The sequence below is a fragment of the Lissotriton helveticus genome, chromosome 6 (genome assembly GCF_964261635.1).
Source record: "Lissotriton helveticus chromosome 6, aLisHel1.1, whole genome shotgun sequence".
Lineage (NCBI taxonomy): Eukaryota > Metazoa > Chordata > Amphibia > Caudata > Salamandridae > Lissotriton > Lissotriton helveticus.
In genome coordinates, this window is record NC_136067.1 from 618299876 (window position 1) to 618323167 (window position 23292).

Below are 23292 nucleotides of genomic sequence, written 5' to 3' on the forward strand. Positions count from 1 at the left end.
TCGGAATGTTGGTAATGGGACGGTAGTTGTTTAGGTCAGAAGGGTCGGCTGTAGGTTTCTTTAGCAAAGGTGTTACTTGTCCAACTTTGAGGGAGTCGGGAATGATCCCTTGTTGAAGTGAGCTGTTAATGATTTTGGTCCAGAGTGGAAGGAGCGACGGGGTAAGGACTTTTACAGCATTAGCAGGAAGGGGGTCCGTGAGGTGATTGGATGGTTTCAGAGTGCTGAGCAGTTTGCCAATTTCTTCTTCCGTTTAGGTGACAAAGGTTGACCAGGTTGCATTGTTTTTTGGTTTAGTGGGTGTTATGTAGTGGGGTTTGGGATAGAGGCTTGCGTCCATGAGGAGATCATTCTTTATGTTATCCGTTTTTTGGTTAAAGAAAGAGGCAAAGTCTTCGCAGGAAGGGGCATTGCACATAGTGTTGAGAGGTTGGGGTTGTTCTTTGGTTTGTGAACGGATAAGCTCAAACAGCTTTCTCGGACGGTTTTTGGCTTGGTCTAGCTGACGGCTGAAGAAGTCTGATTTTGATCGTTTTATTTTCCTGAAGTAGGCATTTCTCTTTTTCTTCAGGTTTTTTAGGTTCAGTGCAGAGGGGGCTGATCTCCAGGAGCGCTCTGCCAATCTCATGGCACGTCTATCGTCATTGAGACTCCCGTCATACCAGGGATTGGAGATTTTTGTGGTGGCTTTTTTTAGCTGCAAGGGCGCGACTTCATTATTATTACTTAAACTGTAACTTTCTATTCCCGCCCACGTATTAGGCTTAGGTCAGGTACACGGGGTGGGCGTATTTAGAAACACCAGTTGAGTACGTTTAGTCAAATGTATATGTGTATGTAATATATTTTATTCATTTTAAACATCTTATGGCTTAGAAACCATATCAATGTTTTTACAGTATTATTTTATACTATTGCTTTTAATGTATGCACTTTACTTAACTATAAGTATTGCAATAATATCGATCCATTTCTCTTGTATGAGAAAAGAGACTGATCAATAAATAACACCTTTTTATTGAACACGCCCGTCTCTTCCTTTTCTCTACAATCTGATGAGACTAAGAATGCACGTACTGACTGAGTAAAATAAATTGCCTTTTGTTCACACGACTCTCGAGATATACTCTTGATTAGGGGAGAGCAAAGTTGTCATGTTCTATGGTTGTCAGAAACTAAATCCCTTCTTGTCTAATCAGGGAAGTTAAGTCCTCCTTGAACATTCGAGAAAGTTTCTAGTGAACTCTGAGCTAAGCTGGCAAACCCAAAACTTTAAGTCTAGTATCGACAGTAGTAGACCTAGTTAACGTCTGGTCTAGGCCTTTACTGCTGTAGGTATTATTCCAATGCGCAGAGCCTATTGGGATGATAGGAACTACACTACAATAGTGTTTTGTCACCACCCCGGGGGTCATTTCTCAGGACTGCAATGCCATGAAATTTCATGTTGATTATCTCGGACAACTTATGTTCGGCATTATAATGTACCGCTAGTGGGTAATTTGGATCGTTATTCCGTTTAGCTCTCACGTGCTCTTGAATACGCTCTTTGAGCAGTCTGATTGTGCTACCTATATAGATACTATTGCACTGGCACACTATAAAATAAACTACATGTTTAGTATTGCAGTGTATAAAGTTGTGTATATAATGTACCTTCTTGGTGTTATAACAGAAGTTAGTAGTTCTGTTCAGGGCAAACTGACAGACATTGCCCTGCTGGTTGAACTGGGAGGAGGCTCATTCGAAGAGCTAGGTCTTAATGCCCTTCCTGAATTTCGTTAATGATGCTGATTGCCTGAGGTGCGAGGGTAGGGTGTTCCAGATCTTGGTGGTGAGGTAGGAGAATGATCTTCCTTCTTTTCTGGTCTTGTGGATCCTGGGGATGGAGACGAGGGTGAGTTGTGAGGATCGGAGTTGTCTGGCAGGTATGTGAAATGTGAGGTGGTGGTTCAGATACACTGGTCCTTCATCATGTAGAGGTTTGTAGATGTGAGTAAAGAGCTTGAAAGTGACTCTCTTGTTGACTGTGAGCCCGTAGAGTTGTCGTAGGTGTTGCGTGATATTGCTGCGGAAAATGGAGGACCAGTCTGCGGTGGCGTTTTGCACATTCAGAAGTTTCTTGAACTGTTTCTGGGTGACGCTGCCATAGAGTGTGTTGCCTTAGTTGAGTCTGCTAGTGTGTTGTATTCTGTAGGGATCCATCTGAATGTCATTCGGAGCAAATGGAGCGTGTGGAAGCAGGCTGTGTAAACTGTGTTAATTTGGTGATTCATTGTAAGTGAAGAGTCCAGTAAGATACCAAAGTTGTCAGGGTGGGCGGAGATCCCAGATCGGCTGGCCAGTTTGTGACCAAGGCAGGCTCCAACATTCTCTCCTACCAGGTAATTGGGTTTGATCGTCCCTTGCGGGATTATTTGATTTCCAGCCATACACTTACTGTACACTTGGAGTAGGGTTTCACCTAGTAGGAGTACGCCTGATTACTGCCTTGTTTATATGCCTGCATATATAAACTGTTTTAGCACCACTGAAGAACTATATCTACTGTTTACGCTTTTGGTGCTTGTAATCACTTTCATCTGCTTCTGTCTACTCATTATCGCAGCACATGTATTCTATACAAGAATAACATTGATTCAATAAATATATTGAAAACGTCCCACTGTGTATTCTGTATATTTCTCTGAGCACAAGAAAGCATGAGTGACTAGGTGAAAGGTTCTGATCCGTTTACACGATCACTGAGGGATCAGGGTTGTCATATTCAGTGGTGGCTTGAAAACATTCGCTTCGTGGTAAGGTTAGGGGGGCTTACAGTGAGACTTTCGCAGTCTGGTCTCTAGGCCAACATATCCAGTAGGGGTGCCCAGAATCAGTCTAGGAGCCTTGCCCAAAGTTTATGTTGTCCAACAAACGCACAGATCCTACGGATTGGTAGGAAGTACACGACAATAGACTTTGCTCACCAATTACATCATCATGCTAAGTGAGGGGTTTATTATTCTACCTTTTGACATCATATGTGCTTAACTTGTATGACATTGCATCTTTTATGTTTTTTTTAACTGAATAAAGAATCTTACCTACCACCCTACTGACCTATAACAGCACACATATTTGATCACGTACAACACACATATCTGAAAACGGTACAATTGAAACGCTGTGCAGCTATCAAATGCAATACTGCTAGTTTTCATGGTACCACATTGCTCACAGCAGCACTTTCCTCTGATCACGTGCCATGTTCTAAACTTCCAACAGTACAAATTCAACAAAACATTGCAGACACATCCAACAAAGCACGTATATTCCACATGGTTGATTATATTAATGCATACAATACACCTCTAATCATATACAACAAACAAAATATTAAACAGTAGACTTCTGGCAAAACGTTTGCACAGAACCACAAAAACATAAATAGTCCTTACCATGCTCACATAAGCACACATTTTTAATCACAGGTCATAGTCATTCTACAGTATATACCTGACGGAAGATTGCACGCACATCCTATGCAGTGCAAATATTCCATATGGTTGGGTATCATAAGAGCATGCATCCCTAATCACACCTCACATACAGAAAATCCAATAACACAGACTAACAAGAACTTTGAACACATACTAAACACAGCACATGTTTACAATAAAGATGGGTATCACTGTGCTCACAGTGGCACACATAACATCAAACAGTTCAAGTTGGATACACGTGTGAACATATGTCTGGCAAAAGAAAAGGTATAACAAAAATAGTTGTGTATCACCATGCTCACAAATGCACTCTCCACTAGGACACATCACATGCTATTCTACAGCAGAACACATTAGGACAGAACTCCTAACATACACCACAGCCCAAATATATCAATAACTGGGCATTATAGCACCCAACCACACTCGCTTCTGCAACTTCCATACACCTGACAGTCAATGGGCATGTCTACCAACCTCAAAGAAGCATAATCAGTTTCAGCAAACCCTGCAGTGTCATCAATCAATCACTTGGAATTCTCATTTATATCTCAGTGAAGCTCCGAGATTCCTTGACAGAGGATTACAACTATACACGCTACTGGCTGTGCATGTTTACAGTCCACACCACACTCCATTCTTCAGCAGAACCCTCAGAATTGTTTAGAAAGTCTCCACGACAACGCAGCATGAAAAAACATGTATTAAGACAAAACATTAGGTCAGGTATTAAAACAACTAATTTAGTTTAAAAAAAAAACAAAAGCAAACATTGCATTAGAATTATCACATTTGTTAATGCAGACTCTTTGCTTTGTCTTCTTTGTTCGCTTCTTGGCTATGTCTGCAGATACGTAATTTTAGTGTGCGTGGTAAATTACATATGCAATTGCACACCCATTCTCTTTTGTGAATTAGACATACTCTACTGTGTAAATTACAAGGCTACGTTGGCCGTTTGTGCTTTTATGACAACATCCCTTTTTGCAAATTGGCCTCATCGTCCGTTTGAGTAGAAGCTCTATCATGTTCACCATGTACCCACTATTGATGTCTACGTACTTCCCCAGACTCCACGATAAACACAAACAAAAGGGCAATAGTATTTTTTTTTGCAGACTTTGTTTATAACGACCGCATTCGGGGTATGAAATGTACCACGTCAAGCATAAAATCATTCATCCTCAAAATTAATTAAACATTGCATCTTTAAGACTTTAATTTACCTAGAAATACTGTAGGGTATTCTTCGGGATTTCCGGTGTCCGAAATAGCCTTCTCTGTAGGCACCACATCCTTACTGCAAACCAAAGCAATAGTTTTAGTTATTAAACCCAGCTTGGTAGGTACAGGAAGAAACAATCATTCATTTTTTTTTTAAATATAAGTATTTTAAAAAGAAAACAAAATATTGCAATTGTTATTCGTGTGCACAGCCATATAGTTTCAACATATTTGGACGTATTTGTTTATGACGATTTGGTGAATTTATAAATAAATACAAGCTTAAATATAGAGGCCTTTTGATGCTGTATGTGCTGAGATTTGCCGGGAAGCAGCTTTATTGAAATCATAAGTACGGTTTAAACATTGACGACATCTATTAGGCGAAATAACTGTGTTCTGGATCAGTCAGAAATGCACTGGAGGTTTGTAACACACTTCGAGCAGATGGCATTTCAGAATATGCATGCTGGTGGATGCTAATAACACCCTAAGATGTTTTGGTGTTTCTCCAGATTTCGCCTTCAGCAAATATTAGTATACACACTGTTTTACAAGAGTCTTAATTTTCACATAATTTTTCATAGCTCGAATTTTTCATAGCAGTAGTTTCAATATTGACGTCTTCTATTGCAAACGAAAAATACAATGTTATATAAAGAGAAATCAAAAGATAGCTGTATCATTACAACAAGAGTTGCTAGAATAAAACTAGTAAGCAAAATTATATTTTCGATTTGCAATGTCATTTGATTCAAAACATTTAGGTCAAACACTCCACTGCCTCTGCCTTTTAGAATTCTATAACTAACAAACATACGTTTTATGTAAGGAGATTCAATGCCTTCGTTCATATACAGAGAGATGTCTTGTTTAAGGTATTTTTTTGTGAGTTACACTTTTATTGCAAGTTGGACATCCCAAAATATGTATTTAGTTATGTATTTTCATAGATCGCTACTCAGCCAACGGAGTCAATGCTTGAATAGCAACAAATTGGCCTGCGTCCTTTACAAAGAGCACATATCAGTCTCAAACAATGTACATTGTAATTCTTGCTACGCTTTGTTGCAGAGAGAACAGGTTTGCTTTGAGTTAAGGAGGATATTGCAGGGCTTATCACAATAAAATCCCCACTCAGTTTTTCTTTTAATACTATGGCCTGTATGACATGACCGATGTCACTGCATTGGAAAAATGGTTGAAGCGTGGCTTTGGCCTGTTTGGTAATATATGGTGGTTTCAGAGCTACATTTTGATTTGCATATTAATATGAACATTTTGCAATAAAAAAAAATGCTGTGAAGCACAGAACCATGATTTCCCAGTTTATGCTAAACTAGGCATCAACTAGCGAGGGCCACTCCTCCATTGGAGCGTCGGCCCATATAAATGCCCCAAAAGCCCCCCCCCCCACCCCCCCAAGAAATACAAAACTGTAATACATGACCATTTTATTTTTCATGGACCCATTCTGAACCAAGCGCAGTCTGGGACGGGGTCTGCTGAGTAATAGCAGGGAAGAGAGAGAGGCTTTAAAATCAACACGTTATATGTGGGGCCCACTAGGGGGCAAGCGAATGAATAAAAGCAGTATTTTTTGCAAAGGCGAAGCGAGTCTGTGTTGCCCATCATTACAAAGCCCCAAAGAAGAGGTTTTCCTTGAAATGCGTCGGTAGTTAAAGAATCTGGAACAGGGGTGAAAGCGGAAAAGATGCAGGAGGCTTGGTGAGCTGTGTGTGCCCCCTAAACAAGCATTTGGTGATTCATTTATATATTACCTACTGGCGGTCGCCAGAAGGTATATATAGTTAGGATTTTTTCTCTATGGGATTTTTGAAAATTCTATGTCTAATAACTTTGGCGTTTGTGGACGGAATTGGCTGAAATTTTCAGGAAAATGGAACATTTTGTTTCTGAGCAGCCACTGAAAATATGGGGGGGTTTGTCAAGGGGGGGCCGAGAAAAAAGGGGGGTCCCAAAACGCGTTTTTCCCATGTTAATTTCCATAGGGCGGTTGGCCTCACTTTTAGCCCGAACGGCTGAATGGATTTGCACGAAACTTGGCAAAATTGTAGGGACTGTTAGCCTGATGTGCCTTTGCTAGGTCTCAAGATATGTGCTGCAGTGGATTTTGAGAAATTAACGTTCAAAAAAAGATATATATCTGTAAGCGCGCTCCGGGCAGCGCTCCGGTTCGCGTACTTGACGCGTAACGGAACTTCGCGAAGCGAAGCTGATTGGCTCTCCGGTGTCTGTCAACATTCTAAACAGTCCGGAGCGGCCGCCATCTTGTCTCTCGGTAGGATCGAGAGACAAGAGGAGGCCAAAACAAAGGGGGAAATGACCATAAGGGGGCATAGTAGATCCTCCTTGACCCCCTAGGTTTGATGTGGAGGCTTTAAAAGGGTCCCGCGGGGCAAAAAAATAAATAAATCATTTTGGTTTTTTTGCGTGGGGAGCGCCCGGTACGCGCACCGGGAAGCGGTCTGGGGAGCGTACTATAAGGAAAAAAGAATGATAGACTTTTCAAATATTGTATGTTAATTGATTGTTTGTTTTGTTGATTTTTGTTTAATTTCTTTATTTTTTAAGCAATTATTTATTATTGTGATTGTGTTTCAAAATTTAATAAAATGTCTAACATTTCACTGTCTGAAATGTCGTTATTTTCATTGAACATAGCTTGTAATGTTTGAGTGTGTAAAATGTCCTCATTTTCAAGGAGGACATCTACTGATTGCACACATTGCAGTAGTTCTTCGTCCCAAGTTTCATCCATAAAATCAATGTAATTTGGATCAATGATTTCTTCGTTGGTCTCTGGAAGGACAATTTCAAATGACATTTTCTGTTCGCCTTCCATTTTGCCTGAAATTTGCATTAAAAAAAATATATTAGTAGAGATAGGGCACTGTTGGGATTAATTTTAGATAGGCAGTTTTTAACAGTGAATTTATCTTTGGGCAGTGTATAGTATCAGAGTGGAAGTAGGAATATAAAAAAGTGTATGTGATTTAAGGTAAATAAATTCATAATTATACAAGACAAGCCTAACTCCATCCATAACTATAACAGAGAAGTCTATCTAAATGTATAACTACTACAGAGGGATAGTATATAACTATAAGAAAAAATTTACCATATTAACTTAAAGTGCACAATATACTTCAGTTTTTAAAATAACAACTTACCTTTATAAAGAAGTTGAAGTAATTACTGAAAATCCTATTGAAATGTACACCAGGAAGTAGTAGTCAAAATGGCTGTGTTTCTCTCTCTTTTTTTATATATATTCAGGTACATAACTAATCAAATGTAAGGTAAAAAAAGTAGAAAATGAAAGTAACATTTTAATTGGTTGTCAATTCCAACACTTCAGATGTGTTTTGTGAAGTAATTTACCTCAGGGTATTTAGAGAGGTCTACAGGCTAAATAACTAAATGGAATTCCAACCAAATTAGTGAAAATGGTAGGGATTGGTATGTAGTATGAGCAATTCTATGTTTGGTGAAAGTGTCTCCAGGGTTTCTTCTGTAAATTACTTTCCCACCTTTTTTAATGGAGCGCTTCCCGGTGAGCGCACCGGTACGCGAACCTGCAGCGTTACGGGAGTCCACCATTTTGTGTTTCGGTCGAATTAAAATACAAGATGGAGGGCAAATAATGTTCAGAATGGGTAGAAGGGGGCACGGTAGACGTATCTTGACCCCCTAGGTTTTCTGAGGGTGGCTGAGGAGGCCCATATGTGCAGAAAAAAAACATTTTTTTTTTTTAATTTCGCGCGGTTAGCTTCCGGTTCGCGTACCGGGTAGCGCTCCGGGGAGCGTACTTTGTTGAAAATTTGTGAAAAAAGTTAGAGTAAAATAATAATTGTGAGTGATCAGATGTAGGGTAGCTCTGAGAAGAGCTTTTGGGTTTATGGTACATTTAGGTACTTATAAGTAGGTACCAATGCACAGTCTTAAATTCAAAATGAAAACTCTGTTGCCCTCATCTGAGAAGTGAACTCCATCACCTCTGTAGATATCTTGCATTTAGTAACGCAAGTTATTGTTGTACATGGAGCCCATTCCATGGTCTCTCATGTAAGCTGAAACAGATTTGTTTAAATGCTTCCTCGACTTCTCAATTTGTGGACAAAATTGGTTCGACCACCTCCATTTCTGTCTTTGGCATATATTTGAATATACCAAGGCAGTTTGAGGAAAAAGTGCCATCAATTGCTCAAAGGTGTCCTTTAAAAGCATTTCCAGACCTACACCAGTCAAAGTGCCCAAGTCATTACCTCCACAGTGCACAATTAACAGGTCAGGTTTAGGCAAATGCATAAAGGTTTTTACCAATGGTATCAAATGGTGACATTTTAATCCTCTGTGGCCAAACCACTTAATTTCCACATCTTGTAAATTGAGATTAGGTAAATTTCTGTTCTCAGCATACCTTTGAGCCCAGTAGATGTAACTATGTCCAACAATCCAGACAGAAAACATGGTGAGAGAAGGTTCTGCTGCAGTCAGATGAAGTGTGGCAATGAAATGGCAGTTGGAAAAAAAAGAGTTTAAAATGAAAAAAACTGTGGAGTTTCTGTGTTAAGGAAGCAGTAGCAGTGATTGGTGGATTTTGATTGCTGAAAACAGAAAGTTAGGGTGCATGGATGTGTTCTTTGAAAGATGTAATTTGAATGGTCAAGAAAAAATCATTTAATGAAAGATTGCACTGGATACGCAGGTGCACTGAGAGTTCAGAGTTCAATTGAAACATTGTTGTGTGAACTTGCAAACATCAGAGGTCTTTCAGGAGGTGGTTGCTATGCAAAAAAGGCAGAAAGGCCAGAGGGGGGAAGGGTGTTGATTTGAAAAAAGTGAGGGAAGAGTTTTGATTGGGTGACATGAGAGATATGTGTGATGAGTTACAGCATTTCTGTGCTTTTCATAGCTGCAGACTCTGGAGTGCATACCTTTTGCTCTGCTAAAGACAATTTGGTGTGTTTCTGAGACTGTTTTGAAACTCATAAAGTATTTGCTAAGGTGAGAAAAGATTCATTTAATTTAGATAGAGAATAGTATGGTTTTGGGAGAAATTATGAAGAAAGTTGTGTATTTAAAATGTTGCTTGGTGTCAAGTGTTTTACAAATAGATTTTGTTTCTTTGTGTTACATAGCCATGTTAAAAGTGACAAAAAATGTTGCAAGGGCCTTAAAAAAAACGATTTCATGTGTCTTAGGCCATTTTAAGTCATTTCTCCTTGAATGTAGATATATAATTCATTTAGATGATGTGTTTAAAAACGATTTTTTAAAACAATTAGGTTTCTTGATATGTACTGCTAGAGCTTCATAGGTTGCTTGGGGCATATTTATAAGGCCTTTGAGTCTCTCTGATGTTATTTTTTCCATTTTAATTTAAGACCTTTCCCTTTGGTGCAAGGTCCTTGTAAATATGCCCACATATGTGCTTGGCAAATTTAGATTTTAATTCTTTGACTAACATAGCCATGTTAAAAGTGACACAAAAATGTTGCGAGGGCCTTAAAAAAAACGATTTCATGTGTCTTAGGCCATTTTAAGTCATTTCTCCTTGAATGTAGATATATAATTCATTTAGATGATGTGTTTAAAAACGATTTTTTAAAACAATTAGGTTTCTTGATATGTACTGCTAGAGCTTCATAGGTTGCTTGGGGCATATTTATAAGGCCTTTGAGTCTCTCTGATGTTATTTTTCCCATTTTAATTTAAGACCTTTCCCTTTGGTGCAAGGTCCTTGTAAATATGCCCACATCTGTGCTTGGCAAATTTAGATTTTAATTCTTTGACTAACATAGCCATGTCAAAAATGACCCAAAAATGTTGCAAGGGCCTTAAAAAAAACGCTTTCATATGTCTTAGGCCTTTTTAAGTCATTTCCCCTTGAATGTAGGTATATAATTAATTTAGATGATGTGTTTAAAAACGATTTATAAAAAGAATTAGGTTTCTTGATATGTACTGCTAGAGCTTGATAGGTTGCTCGGGGCATATTTATAAGGCCTTTGAGTTTCTCTGATGTTATTTTTCCCATTTTAATTTAAGACCTTTCCCTGTGGTGCAAGGTCCTTGCAAATACGCCCCCATGTGTGCTTGGCAAATTTAGATTTTGATTATTTGACTTACATAGCCATGTTCCATACAGTTCTAACCTTCTGCGTAGTCTTTGATATGCTAGACTCCATCTGCACTATGAGATACCTAAGCAAAGGAAACATAGGTGATGTGATTGTGAAATGAGGAAAAGAAACTCCACATTTTTCAATTACATCACCTGTGTTTCCTAAGTTTCCGAATGAGATTGTGCAAATGAGGTTTAGGTCTGTCCACGGACACAGAAAAGGTCTGGCCTTTGTTCAAGAGTGAAGTGGATATGAGTTACTTCATTGGTAGGCCTTCACATGTACTATCTCCTCTGTACTCTTCAACAAGCGTAAATTTCATCTGCAACCCTGAGTAGGCCTCACCTCAAACAAACCTCTGGATAGGCCACACCTTATCATCATCCTGAATCAATCATTTAAAATGTTAGGGACAGATTTATGATAGGTGTGTGACTCTTTTTCGCCGCTGTGCGTCACTTTTGTGACGCAGCGGTGGTGCAAAAGATTTCCTATGTGGTGACATATTTACAACTTGATGCATCTAGGCAGATGTGTCATGCTGTAAAGTCCCGTGCCACATGAAACCGATGCAGCAGTGATGCAAAATATGCACCATGTTGCAAGACAGGCCTCATTTCATCTCCAACAAGATAAGAAGCTGAATGTTTTGTAAATGTCAAAATTGTTGTATACACTGCTCAACTTCTGTGTACTCTTTGATATGCTAGAGTCCATCTGCACTATGAGATACCTAAGCAAAGGAAACACAGGTGATGTGATTGTGAAATGAGGAAAAGAAACTCCATATTTTTCAATTACATCACCTGTGTTTCCTAAGTTTCCGAATGACATTGTGCAGATGAGGTTTAGGTCTGTCCACGGACACAGAAGAGGTCTGGCCTTTGTTCAAGAGTGAAGTGGATATGACTTACTTCATTGGTAGGCCTGCACATGTATTATCTGCTCTATACTCTTCAACAAGTGTAAATCTCATCTGCAACCCTGAGTAGGCCTCACCTCAAACAAACCTCTCGATAGGTCACACCTTATCGTCATCCTGAATCAATCATTTAAAATGTTAGGGACAGATTTATGATAGGTGTGTGACTCTTTTGCGCCACTGTGCGTCACTTTTGTGACGCAGCGGTGGTGCAAAAGATTTCCTATGTGGTGACATATTTACAACTTGATGCATCTAGGCAGATGTGTCATGCTGTAAAATACCGTGCAACATGAAACCGATGCAGCAGTGATGCAAAAGATGCACCATGTTGCAAGACAGGCCTCATTTCATTTCCAACAAGATAAGATGCTGAATCTTCTGTAAATGTCAAAATTGTTGTATACAGTGCTCAACTTATGTGTACTCTTTGATATGCTAGAGTCCATCTGCACTATGAGATACCTAAGCAAAGGAAACACAGGTAATGTGATTGTGAAATGAGGAAAAGAAACTCCATATTTTTCAATTACATCACCTGTGTTTCCAAAATTTACAAATGACATTGTGCAGATGAGGTTTAGGTCTGTCCACGGACACAGAAGAGGTATGGCCTTTGTTCAAGAGTGAAGTGGATATGACTTACTTCATTGGTAGGTCTTCACATGTATTATCTCCTCTGTACTCTTCAACAAGTGTAAATCTCATCTGCAACCCTGAGTAGGCCTCACCTCAAACAAACCTCTGGATAGGCCACACCTTATCGTCATCCTGAATCAATCATTTAAAATGTTAGGGACAGATTTATGATAGGTGTGTGACTCTTTTGCGCCGCTGTGCGTCACTTTTGTGACGCAGCGGTGGTGCAAAAGATTTCCTATGTGGTGACATATTTACAACTTGATGCATCTAGGCAGATGTGTCATGCTGTAAAGTCCCGTGCCACATGAAATTGATGCAGCAGTGATCCAAACATGCACCATGTTGCAAGACAGGCCTCATTTCATCTCCAACAAGATAAGAAGCTGAATCTTCTGTAAATGTGAAAATTGTTGTATACACTGCTCAACTTATGTGTAGTCTTTGATATGCTAGAGTCCATCTGCACTATGAGATACCTAAGCAAAGGAAACACAGGTGATGTGATTGTGAAATGAGGAAAAGAAACTACATATTTTTCAATTACATCACATGTGTTTCCTAAGTTTACAAATGACATTGTGTAGATGAGGTTTAGGTCTGTCCACAGACACAGAAGAGGTCTGGCCTTTCTTGAAGAGTGAAGTGGACATAACTTACTTCAATGGTAGGCCTTCACATGTATTATCTCCTCTGTACTCTTCAACAAGCGTAAATTTCATCTGCAACCCTGAGTAGGCCTCACCTTAAACAAACCTCTGGATAGGCCACACCTTATCTTCATCCTGAATCAATCATTTAAAATGTTAGGGACAGATTATGATAGGTGTATGCCTCTTTTGCGTCACTGTGCGTCACTGTTGTGACGCAGCGGCGGTGCAAAAGATTTGCTATGTGGTGACATATTTACAACTTGAAGCATCTAGGCAGATGTGTTATGCTGTAAAGTCCTGTGCCACAGGAAAGTTGCGTCAGGTTTCATATAGGTGTTTTGTTGCAGGGTGGGCATTCATTTGCATGAAAGCCCTGTAAAACTAACACAGTGAAATTTAGAAGATTTCACTGAGTCAGATTTATAGCATTGCTGAATCAAATCCTTACGCCTGTTTGAAACAGGCATAAGGAGTGAAGCACCATGCAATGTGTGGCTTCCTCCTGTGCATTGCAGTAGACATGTCGTGTTTACGACGTGATTCGTGCAATGTGCTGCTTTTGCGGCACAGATGCATGACGCATCTGTGCTGTTTTTACTCAATGGTGCTCCACATTGTAAATGCGGCACACCATGGGTGGCAGAGCAGCGGTGCACGTTAACTGGTGCATCCCCGGGGATGCGCCAGTTAACATAAATCTGCCCCTTTACATTTAAGTATGAGCAGGGTAAAAAGAGTCGGTGGACATGGCTAAATAATAGCTGCAAAATGTTACTCTTGTTAAACAATTTTACTATTATAGTCTCTGACATTTGTGCCTTACTCTGCAACATCTCATTGTTGTTCTCTTTTTTTAAAGATAACAACAACATCAAGCATGAGTGATAATGAGGAATCAGTTGATCTTGATCTTATCGTTGAACTTGTGATTGAAACGTCAGTGGAAGTGGATCCCTTAGATGATTTAAATCCTGAGGATGAAGAAGACTATGATGAGGATGCTGATTTGTCAGAATTGTATGACATAGGTTGGGAAGCTGACCTGCTTGAGCCTATGGAACTATAAACATTTATTTTTAAAAGTTAGAAGAAATTAAAAGTAAAAATGTAAACGGTTTCATTTAAAATTAAACACACCTTCAAAAACAGGTTATGTGTAGTGTCTTCAATAAAATATTAAAATATGCTCATTAAATTAGATCAGATTCACATAAAAAACAGCACAGGTAAAATAAAGAAGAATTCCATTTCTTTTCTGCTATTTGTGTATTCTAAATTTGCCAAAGCACTAAAAAATATTCTATGTAAAAATGTCAAGTAGTGTGTTAAGTTTTTGATGACTGTTATTGATTTACTGTTTGGTAATAGTGGTTAATAACATTTTTTATTATATTTTACCACAGATTCAACTGCAGATCATTTCAAAATTTGAGAATGCCAACCAAAGATAGAATTAAAAAGGCTGCAAAACGTCAAAGACAGCAGGTCCATGAAATAATGCAGCAGTCCTCTACAATAAAAAATCGTCAAGTCACCAAGAAAGCACCGGGTAAGACCACGAAAACATTCATAAGAAACATTTCTAGAAAAAAAAGTAGGACTACAGAAAATGTTTTTGTCCAGAAAAAGAGAAGCAATTTAAACGGAAAGGAAAGGCCAATCAAAAATGTTACTGCTAGAGCAAGAGATAACTCTGTGCATGATAGAAGAAGGAAACAACAGTTTAGGGACATTCGTAAACGAATGTTCCGCAACAGGATAATTGGCAATTTGCTAAACAATATTAAGAAAGGTCAACAGAAAGTGGTTTTTTATAAGAGAAAAAAAAAAGTTGAGAAAGTTATTGATCAGGCGTTTGAAATTAAACGAAAGTTATTTATTTTGATAATCAATAGAATTAGGAAGCTAAACAAGGCAATTTATGATTTCAAAAGAAATAGTAGTTGGAAGAGAACAGTTAATCGTAGTAATTTTTGTGAAGTTTTTTCCGGAGAATGGATGCATAGTTCAAGTTGTGAGGCATTTTTCAATGAGGAGAGTTATTTCCAGGATAATGATTTGGTGCATGCAGTTGACACCAGCGGTCGAGCTTATGAGGTGAAAGATGGTTGTCCAGTTGAAAAAGAAAAACTTGTGACAACAGAGGCAGAGGATGTGTTAGGTAATGAGGTTTTAGGAAGACGTCCTAAGGGACCTGTGTACACCTGGAAGTGTAGTAGTATTTGCAGTGTGCGACAGGATTCTATCAATTTGCTTTGTGATTTTGTACGGACATTTAATAAGAAAAGTTTGAAGCAGAAAATGAAGTTGTTGCAAGAATTAGACCCTTGCAGAGTGAGAGAAGTGACAGGTTTGCATGGTCATTCACTGGCTTGTCTTTCCAGGAGAGTATGCCAGAGTGTTTTTCATCATTTCAGGATGCTAGCAGTGCATCATAATAAAGTGAGGAAATTAGTTAGAATGTTGTATTATGCTAAGAGTCCAGCAGTTATGCTTAAACAATTATGCGCTGCTCTTTTGCATGGTTCTGAAATAGATGTGAAGAATATGTGTGAAGAAATTGAGTTTTGTTACTTTGGAAGTAAAGAGGAGAATGTTGAAATTGACCCAGAAGAAGAGGGTAATGTGGAAGATAGTGTACAGGTTTCCAGTACCGATAATTTTCAGAAGGAAATTGCCACGTTTCAGGTGAAATCAAGTGAGAGGCCTAGTTTCACTTGTGTGTGTTGTCGACGCACTTATTATAAGAATCAGACTAATTTAGTGGATTTATATGCAAAAAGTGAAAGGGAAAATAATAGTGAATGGAAGGATTTCGCTACATACTTGATGGTAGAAAATTGTTTTGATTTGGGATTGGATCAACGTGTGTGTACTTATTGTTGTAATAAATTAAATCAAAACCAGATGCCTGCTAGAGCGGTTCATAATAATCTGGAATTGGTTGAGATTCCTTCTGAATTGAAGGATTTAAATACTTATGAATCTATTTTGATTCAAAGTATCCATCCCTTTCAGGCTATTGTAAGAATGGAGCCAAAGACAGGGAAATTGCCTCCATCAGATTTACAGAGAGGATTAAAGGGAAGAGTTGTTTATTTGCCTCTAGATTTGAAGAAAAACATTAACACAATTGGAGTAGAAAAAGTGGAAGAGGAACCTCTGGTTATCTTAGTTAATGGGGTTCCGACAAAGAATAAGAAAATATGGCAAGATTTAGTGGATGTTAGGAAAGTCAAAAAGGCAACATTGTATTTGAAAAAAAAAAATAAGTACTATAAGAATGTATATGTTGCAGAAGAGGAAGTAAGTGAGGAAGAGGATAGCGATTTGTGTGCTGGTCAAATTGAGAAAGTAGAACCCTCTAAAAGTGAAGAAATATATGAACATTATAGTGTTCATCCTTTGCATTCCAAGGAAGTCATGGGGAATGCTATTGAGTTGTTTGAAATGAAACAAGTCAAAGGGAGTCCCATTAGTGTCTGGGAGGAAAGTTTGGAAGCTCGGTGTTTCCCACAGCTATTTCCAACAGGTCAAGGAGGAAGATATGATGAGCGACCTCATCAAATTCCTGCTTCTGAATACCGGACTTTACGATTGTATGCAGAAGATGCTAGGTTTCGACAATGCATTCCCTATTTGTTTCATCTCCTGTTTGAAAGCGATCTGTCTGGACTGTCATATGCAGTGAACCACATCTTGAAAAGTGGTACACAGATGCAAAACATCTCGGCAAGTGACTTTATGGATAAAGTCAATGTCCAAGACAGTATTTTGGATTCTCACCTGATTAATCTCATGGCGTGTCAGCATGGTACTAATGAGTACTGGTACCGTCGTCATGGTGATTTAAAATGTATGCTGAGGAACTTAGGAACTCCCACATGGTTTCTCACTCTGAGCTGTGCCGAGTATGGCTGGGAAGACTTACTTGAATTTCTACGAGAGGCAAATGGAAACATCGAAAACATCGAACTCAAGACACCTGGAGAACTGTGCTCTTTGGATCCAGTCAATGTATGCATGTACTTCAATCATAGATTTGAAGCTATGATGTCTTTCATCATGAATAAGAAGAATCCACCTCTTGGAGAGGTGTTGGATTTCTTCTGGAGAAAGGAGTACCAAGCAAGAGGTGCTCCTCATATACATATGCTGCTGTGGATCAAGGATGCACCTAAATTTGGAACAGATCCAGAAGACTCAGTGATGAGTTTCATACAACAGTATTCTACGTGTGCTGTTCCTAACGCAAAGGAGAAGAAAAGCCTAAGAGAAAAAGTTCTACGTTTCCAAAGCCATCGTTGTGGAAAGTACTGTCGTCGTAAATTCAGAAACAAGGACAAGTTCTACACCAAATGTCGTTTTGGCTTTCCACGACCGGTGATTTCTAAAGGAAGAGTAAACAGTTTGATGTCTTCGCTGCGACATAATGTGATGAAGAAATCACCTAAAAACACATACAATTTGAAGAGGAACGAAGAGTCCAAGTACATCAACGACTACAACCCAGTGATTTTGTCCATGTGGAATGCTAACATGGATATACAGTTTGTGGCTGATAACTGTATGGCTGTGGCTCGGTATGTGACATCTTACATCACCAAAAAAGAAAAGACAGAATTGAAGGATATGTGGGAGGACATTTCCCATGAAAAGAGCCTCAGTAAGAAGTTGTACAGTTTCAGTCTGAAGATGTTGTCGCATCGAGAAATCGGAGCTTACGAATGTTTTGACCGCTTGTCTTCAGCAAGTCTCTATGCCAAATCTAGGAGTATCGATTGGGCGAGTCTTGGTCTTGCTGCAACGCGTAATCGAGTTCTGAAACCTGTGCGGGAAATTGAGTATTTGGCGGAAAAGGAGCCAAACAGTACCGACATTTTGAAGACCAACATGTTGGATACGTATTATCCAAATCGAAGCAGTCACCTCGAGAATGTTTGTCTGTATGAGGTTCTACAAAATTATATATTCAAGAGGAACATCAAAGAAGATATTGATAAAGGAGTGTATGCTGTAATTGGAAGTGAGGGATGTCTGGTAAAGCAAAGAAAATGCCACTTGGTAAACCATCGAAAATTGAGTGGCGAATCTCCTGAAAAAAAGGAGTTTTTCTATTTAGCACTTTTGCAACTTTTCAAGCCTTGGCGTGCAGAAGAGGAACTGCTTGGAGATTTCCTCTGTTACGAAGACTCTTTCACTGCCGCCAAGGAGACCATAGAATGTCCTGCTTTTCCCAAATATGTAGAAATGTTGAATGCGGAAATCGAGCAGGAAGCAACGATTGCAGCCGAGATTGCCAGAGACAGTTCTCAGGACAGTCAGAGTTCTGTTTCATTGAGTCAGGATCCACTAGGAGGCCCTGTTATTGAAAATGAAGCTGCCACTGCCATGAATGAAGTGGAAAGAGCCATGGCACATGCTCAGGAGGATGCGGTTAACTTAGTAGACTTGGAAAGACAACTCAATGTTGAGCAGAGGAAAATATATGACGAAGTTACCAAGCAAATTGATCACGGATTAAGTCATGAGAAGAAAGAGTGCTCATGTACGTCGTTGAAGCCTGTCCGACTGTACGTGAGTGGAGAAGCGGGAACTGGAAAGAGTTTCCTCATTAAAGCAATCTCATGTTATTTGAAGGAAAGGACTGAGTCATCGCTGTCTTGTGTTGTCACCGCTCCAACTGGACTGGCAGCACATAACATTAAAGGTATTACTTTGCATCGTCTACTGATGCTGCCAGTGGAGCATGATAACAAATTACAATACCACAAGTTATCTGGAGATGCTTGTTGTGAAGTTTCAAGAGTCTTGAGGAAAATGAAACTTCTTATCATTGACGAAGTAAGCATGGTTTCCAATGTCATGCTTGCCTTTGTGCATTTGAGAATGCAAGAAGTTCTTAAAACAGAGTATGATGTGTTATTTGGTGGCAAACACATCATTGTTTTTGGAGATCTTCTGCAGCTGACACCAGTGAAAGGACAACCTGTGTTCAAAATGCTCACGCATGAAGATACCAGGAAGTGCCTAGGGAGCATTGGCAACGTCAATATATGGTTAAACTTCAATTATGCTGAACTGCATGAAAATATGCGTCAGGCGAAGGATGAAGTTTACAAGAATATTCTACAAGATGTTAGAATTGGAAAAGTGACCGAGCATGGGAAAGAAGCTTTACATGCACGATTACTGTCAAATTTATATCCAGAACGAGCCGTTGTGCCTGAGAATATTTTTCAGAAAATTACTGAGAAGAAATCTGGAATATGTTTGATGCCAACTCTTGCAGAATGTGCCATCTTCAACAACAAAATGTTGCATTTAGAAAACCAAGAGATTGTGAAACTGGAAGCTATTGACAGAGTAGAGCATATGGGATCTACAATTATTTTGTCTGAGAATTTGAAAACAAAATTGGATTCATTAGAGAAGACTATATCTAAAACTGCAGGTTTTGAAAAGACCCTGAATGTGTGCTTAAATTGCCGTATAATTTTAAGAAGGAATTTACATGTTGAAAGAGGTCTGGTAAATGGATCAATGGGTAATGTTGTTGATTTTGTGAAATACAGAAATAGAGATGGAATTGAATTTTTAAAAATTAAATTTGATGGCATTGAGGAAGTACAGCTAATTGGTCGTTGCTCTGCTAGGTTTTTGCTTGTAAAAGACTTATATGTTCGCCGTAAACAGTTTCCTGTTTGCTTGGCATATGCGGTGACAATCCATAAATCGCAAGGTTTAAGTGTAGACAGTGCATTGGTGAATATTGGCAGTTCTGTGTTCAAGGAGGGTATGGCATATGTGGCATTGTCACGAGTTAGAACTTTATCGGGATTGTACTTGATTGAGTGTGATGTCACAAACATTTGTGCGGATCTAGATTGTGTTAAGGAATACAATAGGTTAAGAAGAGAGTATGCGCCACATTTGCCTCAATATCCTTTGTTTGAGAAACGTGTGGTAGGCCGGAAACGAAGAAATGTCACCAATACTATGGAGGTTGTAGCAAAAAGACGAAAAGTCGATGAACCTGAAATTATAAGCAGAAACAAAAAGGATTCTGTTGAAGATGTTGTTGGTTTTCAATTTGAAAACAGTTCTGGTGTCAACTGCTATGCTAATGTAGTGGTTAATGTTTTGTTTTCTCTAGAAAATGTAAAAGAAGAGATTGTGGTCAATTCTGATCAAAGATTTTGCAGTTTGTTAAATTCTGTGTTAGAGAAATGTAGCACTGATAAAACAAAAATAGAAAGTGTGTCTGAAATTCGAAATCTGTTAGACAGATGTTCAGGTCAAACACAATTCTCTCAAAATATTCAGCAAGATTGTCAGGAGTTTTTAATGTATATGCTTGATGTATTGCATGCTGAAGGTGTAGATGTAGATCACCTGTTTGGGCTTTCTTATCAATGGCAGCATGACTGCGAGAACTGTAGGGTATCAAGTACTACTAGTGTAGACTCAGAAAGATTTATATATTTAACTTTGCCAGACAGTAAATCAGTCTCCTTTAATAAGCTAGTAAAAGCAGCTGATCACAACATGGAGTGTAGCCAATGTAAATCTGAAATGATGTCAACATTATTTATACGGACATATGGCCAGTATGTCATTTTAATGTTCCAACGATGTAGGCCTGATGGAACAAAATTGACAACTTTAATAAAAAAATTTGTAGCTTCGCAGTTGTCAATATCAGGAAGGACTTTTGTAACTGCAGCAATTATATATCATGACGGTCCTTCAATAACATCAGGACATTACACAGCTTATTTAAAGTCTAGAAACGGCTGGTCATTCTGCAACGATTCTGTTTTAACTTTAAAAAAAAAATTGCCGTATGACCTTAAAAATTCTTACCTGGTGTTTTTAAAACCAAAATTTTAGGGAAAGAATCTCGGGATGTGCTCTGAGGAATTTCAAGAGGTTCTAATGGCTCCTACACGATTTGGCCTTGAGGATAAGTGTAGTACAGAGACAATAGTTCCTGGAAAAAAAGAAGATTTTCTTACAGAAAGTGGTGGGCACAGATTAGTTGAAGGACAACAGAGTATTTCCCAAAGCAAACGGTCTTCTTACCATAACACTTGACGTCATGGAAAAATAACTGCACTTTGAATGAGTTCAGAAAAACTGTTTCTTTGTATAAGCTAATTCAAGCAGCCAATCAAAACATGGAGTAGAGGGAATGTAAGTCTGCAATGCTGTCTAAATTATTGGTCCAAACTTTTGATTATAATGTCATTTTAAAAATCCAATTATATAAATCTGATGAAAGTAAGTCTTCAACTTTAATTACAAATGTTGTGGCTACACAGTCGTTGATTTTAGGAAGAACATTTGTAACTGCAGCTATTATATTGCATGATGGTCATTTGACAAGATCCGCTTATGAGACAGGTTATTGAAAATGTAAAAAAATTTGCTGTTTCGGAAATTATTGCCATTTGACTACGATACAATGTTGCCTTTTTACTAAAAAATATTCTTACTTTCTGTTTTCAGAAAAGAGAATTTAGGGTAGGTAACTGGCGTATAATGATTCTAGGGGTTGATATAATTTTATCTACTGTTTTATATTGCTTTGTGATTAAAAGTGATGTAGAGAATTAAATAATTGTAGTAGTCATAGAGGTAGTGTAAGTCTGCTTCATAGTAAGCAGTATCAGTGTCATAGGAAATGTAGAACATGAGTGAGCAAAAAGGGTAAGATATTACTAGTCTAGGATTGTGAAAGTGATCTTGAACGTTTTCTTTCTGAAAGTTGCGGAAATACAAAATGACGGGATTTGCTTACAAGAATTCCAAGAGTTATAAATGGCTCTTACACGATTTGGCCTTGAGGAAACATGTGGTAGAGAGCGAGAAGTCATTTATTGTATGTAACATATTTTTCAAAACGATGGAGCTTTTCTTTCAGAAAGTGGCGGGCTGAAAAAACAGCACAACCGAGTGTAAGCTGTTCATAGGACATCCTTCGACGTCATGGAAAGTAAGTTACTTTTGAGGAGTTTTGATTTCTGATTGGTTATGTTATATGGGTTTTTTAAACACAATCATTTTGATTGTGTTTTTTTTTCCCCGCTGTTATATGATGAATACCTTCAAGTCACTGTTTTTAGTGAAATTTGATACATTCTGAGAACAGCAAAAATAAACCATTTAACATGTATAGTTAATTCTGTACTGTTTGTATTTATGATGTACATTTAGAACTGTGTAGGAGGCATGGAGAAGGTGAGGCTTCTGTAAGTGTCAAAGTTGTTGCATTCAGTGCGTACTCTTTCATATGCTGGACTACATCTGCACAATGAGATACCTAACCAAAGGAAACACAAGTGATGTGATTGTGAAATGAGCAAAAGAAATTGAATATTTTTCAAATACATTACCTGTGTTTCGTAACATTACGAATCAAATTGTGCAGATGAAGTTTAGGCCTCTCCAGGGAAACAGAGGAAGTCTGAACTTTATTGGTTGCCCTGCACATGTATTATCTCCTCTGTACTTGTACTCTTCAACAAGGCTAAATTTGATCTGCAACCCTGAGTAGGCCTCACCTGAAACAAACGTCTGGATAGGACACACCTTATTGCCATCCTGAAACAACAGTTTTATGATGATTGTGCACCTCTTTTGCGCTGCCATTGCGACACTTTTGTGAGACAACAGCAGTGCAAAAGATGCACCATGTTTCAAGATAGGCCTCAGTTCATCTGCATCAAGATACTGTTAGTTTAAAATGTATATCTTTAGGACTGTGAAGGGGGCCTGGGGAAGCAGAAGCTTCTGTAAGTGTCAAAGTTGTTGGAAAAGTGTTTGTCCTTCAATCTTTTCCCTTGTCTTTTCTAATTTTTAAATACATGTTTTAATATTTTTCAAATGTTTGTTCTCTCTTTCACAGATTGAAAGTATAAAAATAACAAGTGACTAAGTTAACGACAATTATAAGGTAAATGTTTTGTACTCTTTTCGTTACATTTCTATCACATTTAACTACTATTAGTTCCACTGCTTCATTTCTTTAACCCTAACTTTCCTGCCTTTGCTACTTCCCTCATTCCTTTCTCTATTACTTACTTACTTACTCTACTCCTTCCACTCCTTTTCTCAGTCCCTATCCTCATAGTTCCTCACTCTTGTTCACTCACTCCGTCTCTATTACTCTTAGTGTCTCTGACTGATCACTCTTTCACTACTTGTTCATTATG

General features: G+C 38.5%; 1 protein-coding gene across 1 annotated transcript in view; it reads right to left on the reverse strand.

Moving 5' to 3' along the window:
• IMPG1 (interphotoreceptor matrix proteoglycan 1) overlaps nt 1-23292 on the reverse strand; it is a 1759499-nt gene that overhangs the window by 1082638 nt on the left and 653569 nt on the right. Inside the window, exon 5 of the mRNA XM_078648092.1 lies at nt 4712-4785. Within this exon, the coding sequence (XP_078504218.1) occupies nt 4712-4785 (74 nt within the window). The remainder of the gene's footprint in view (nt 1-4711; nt 4786-23292) is intronic.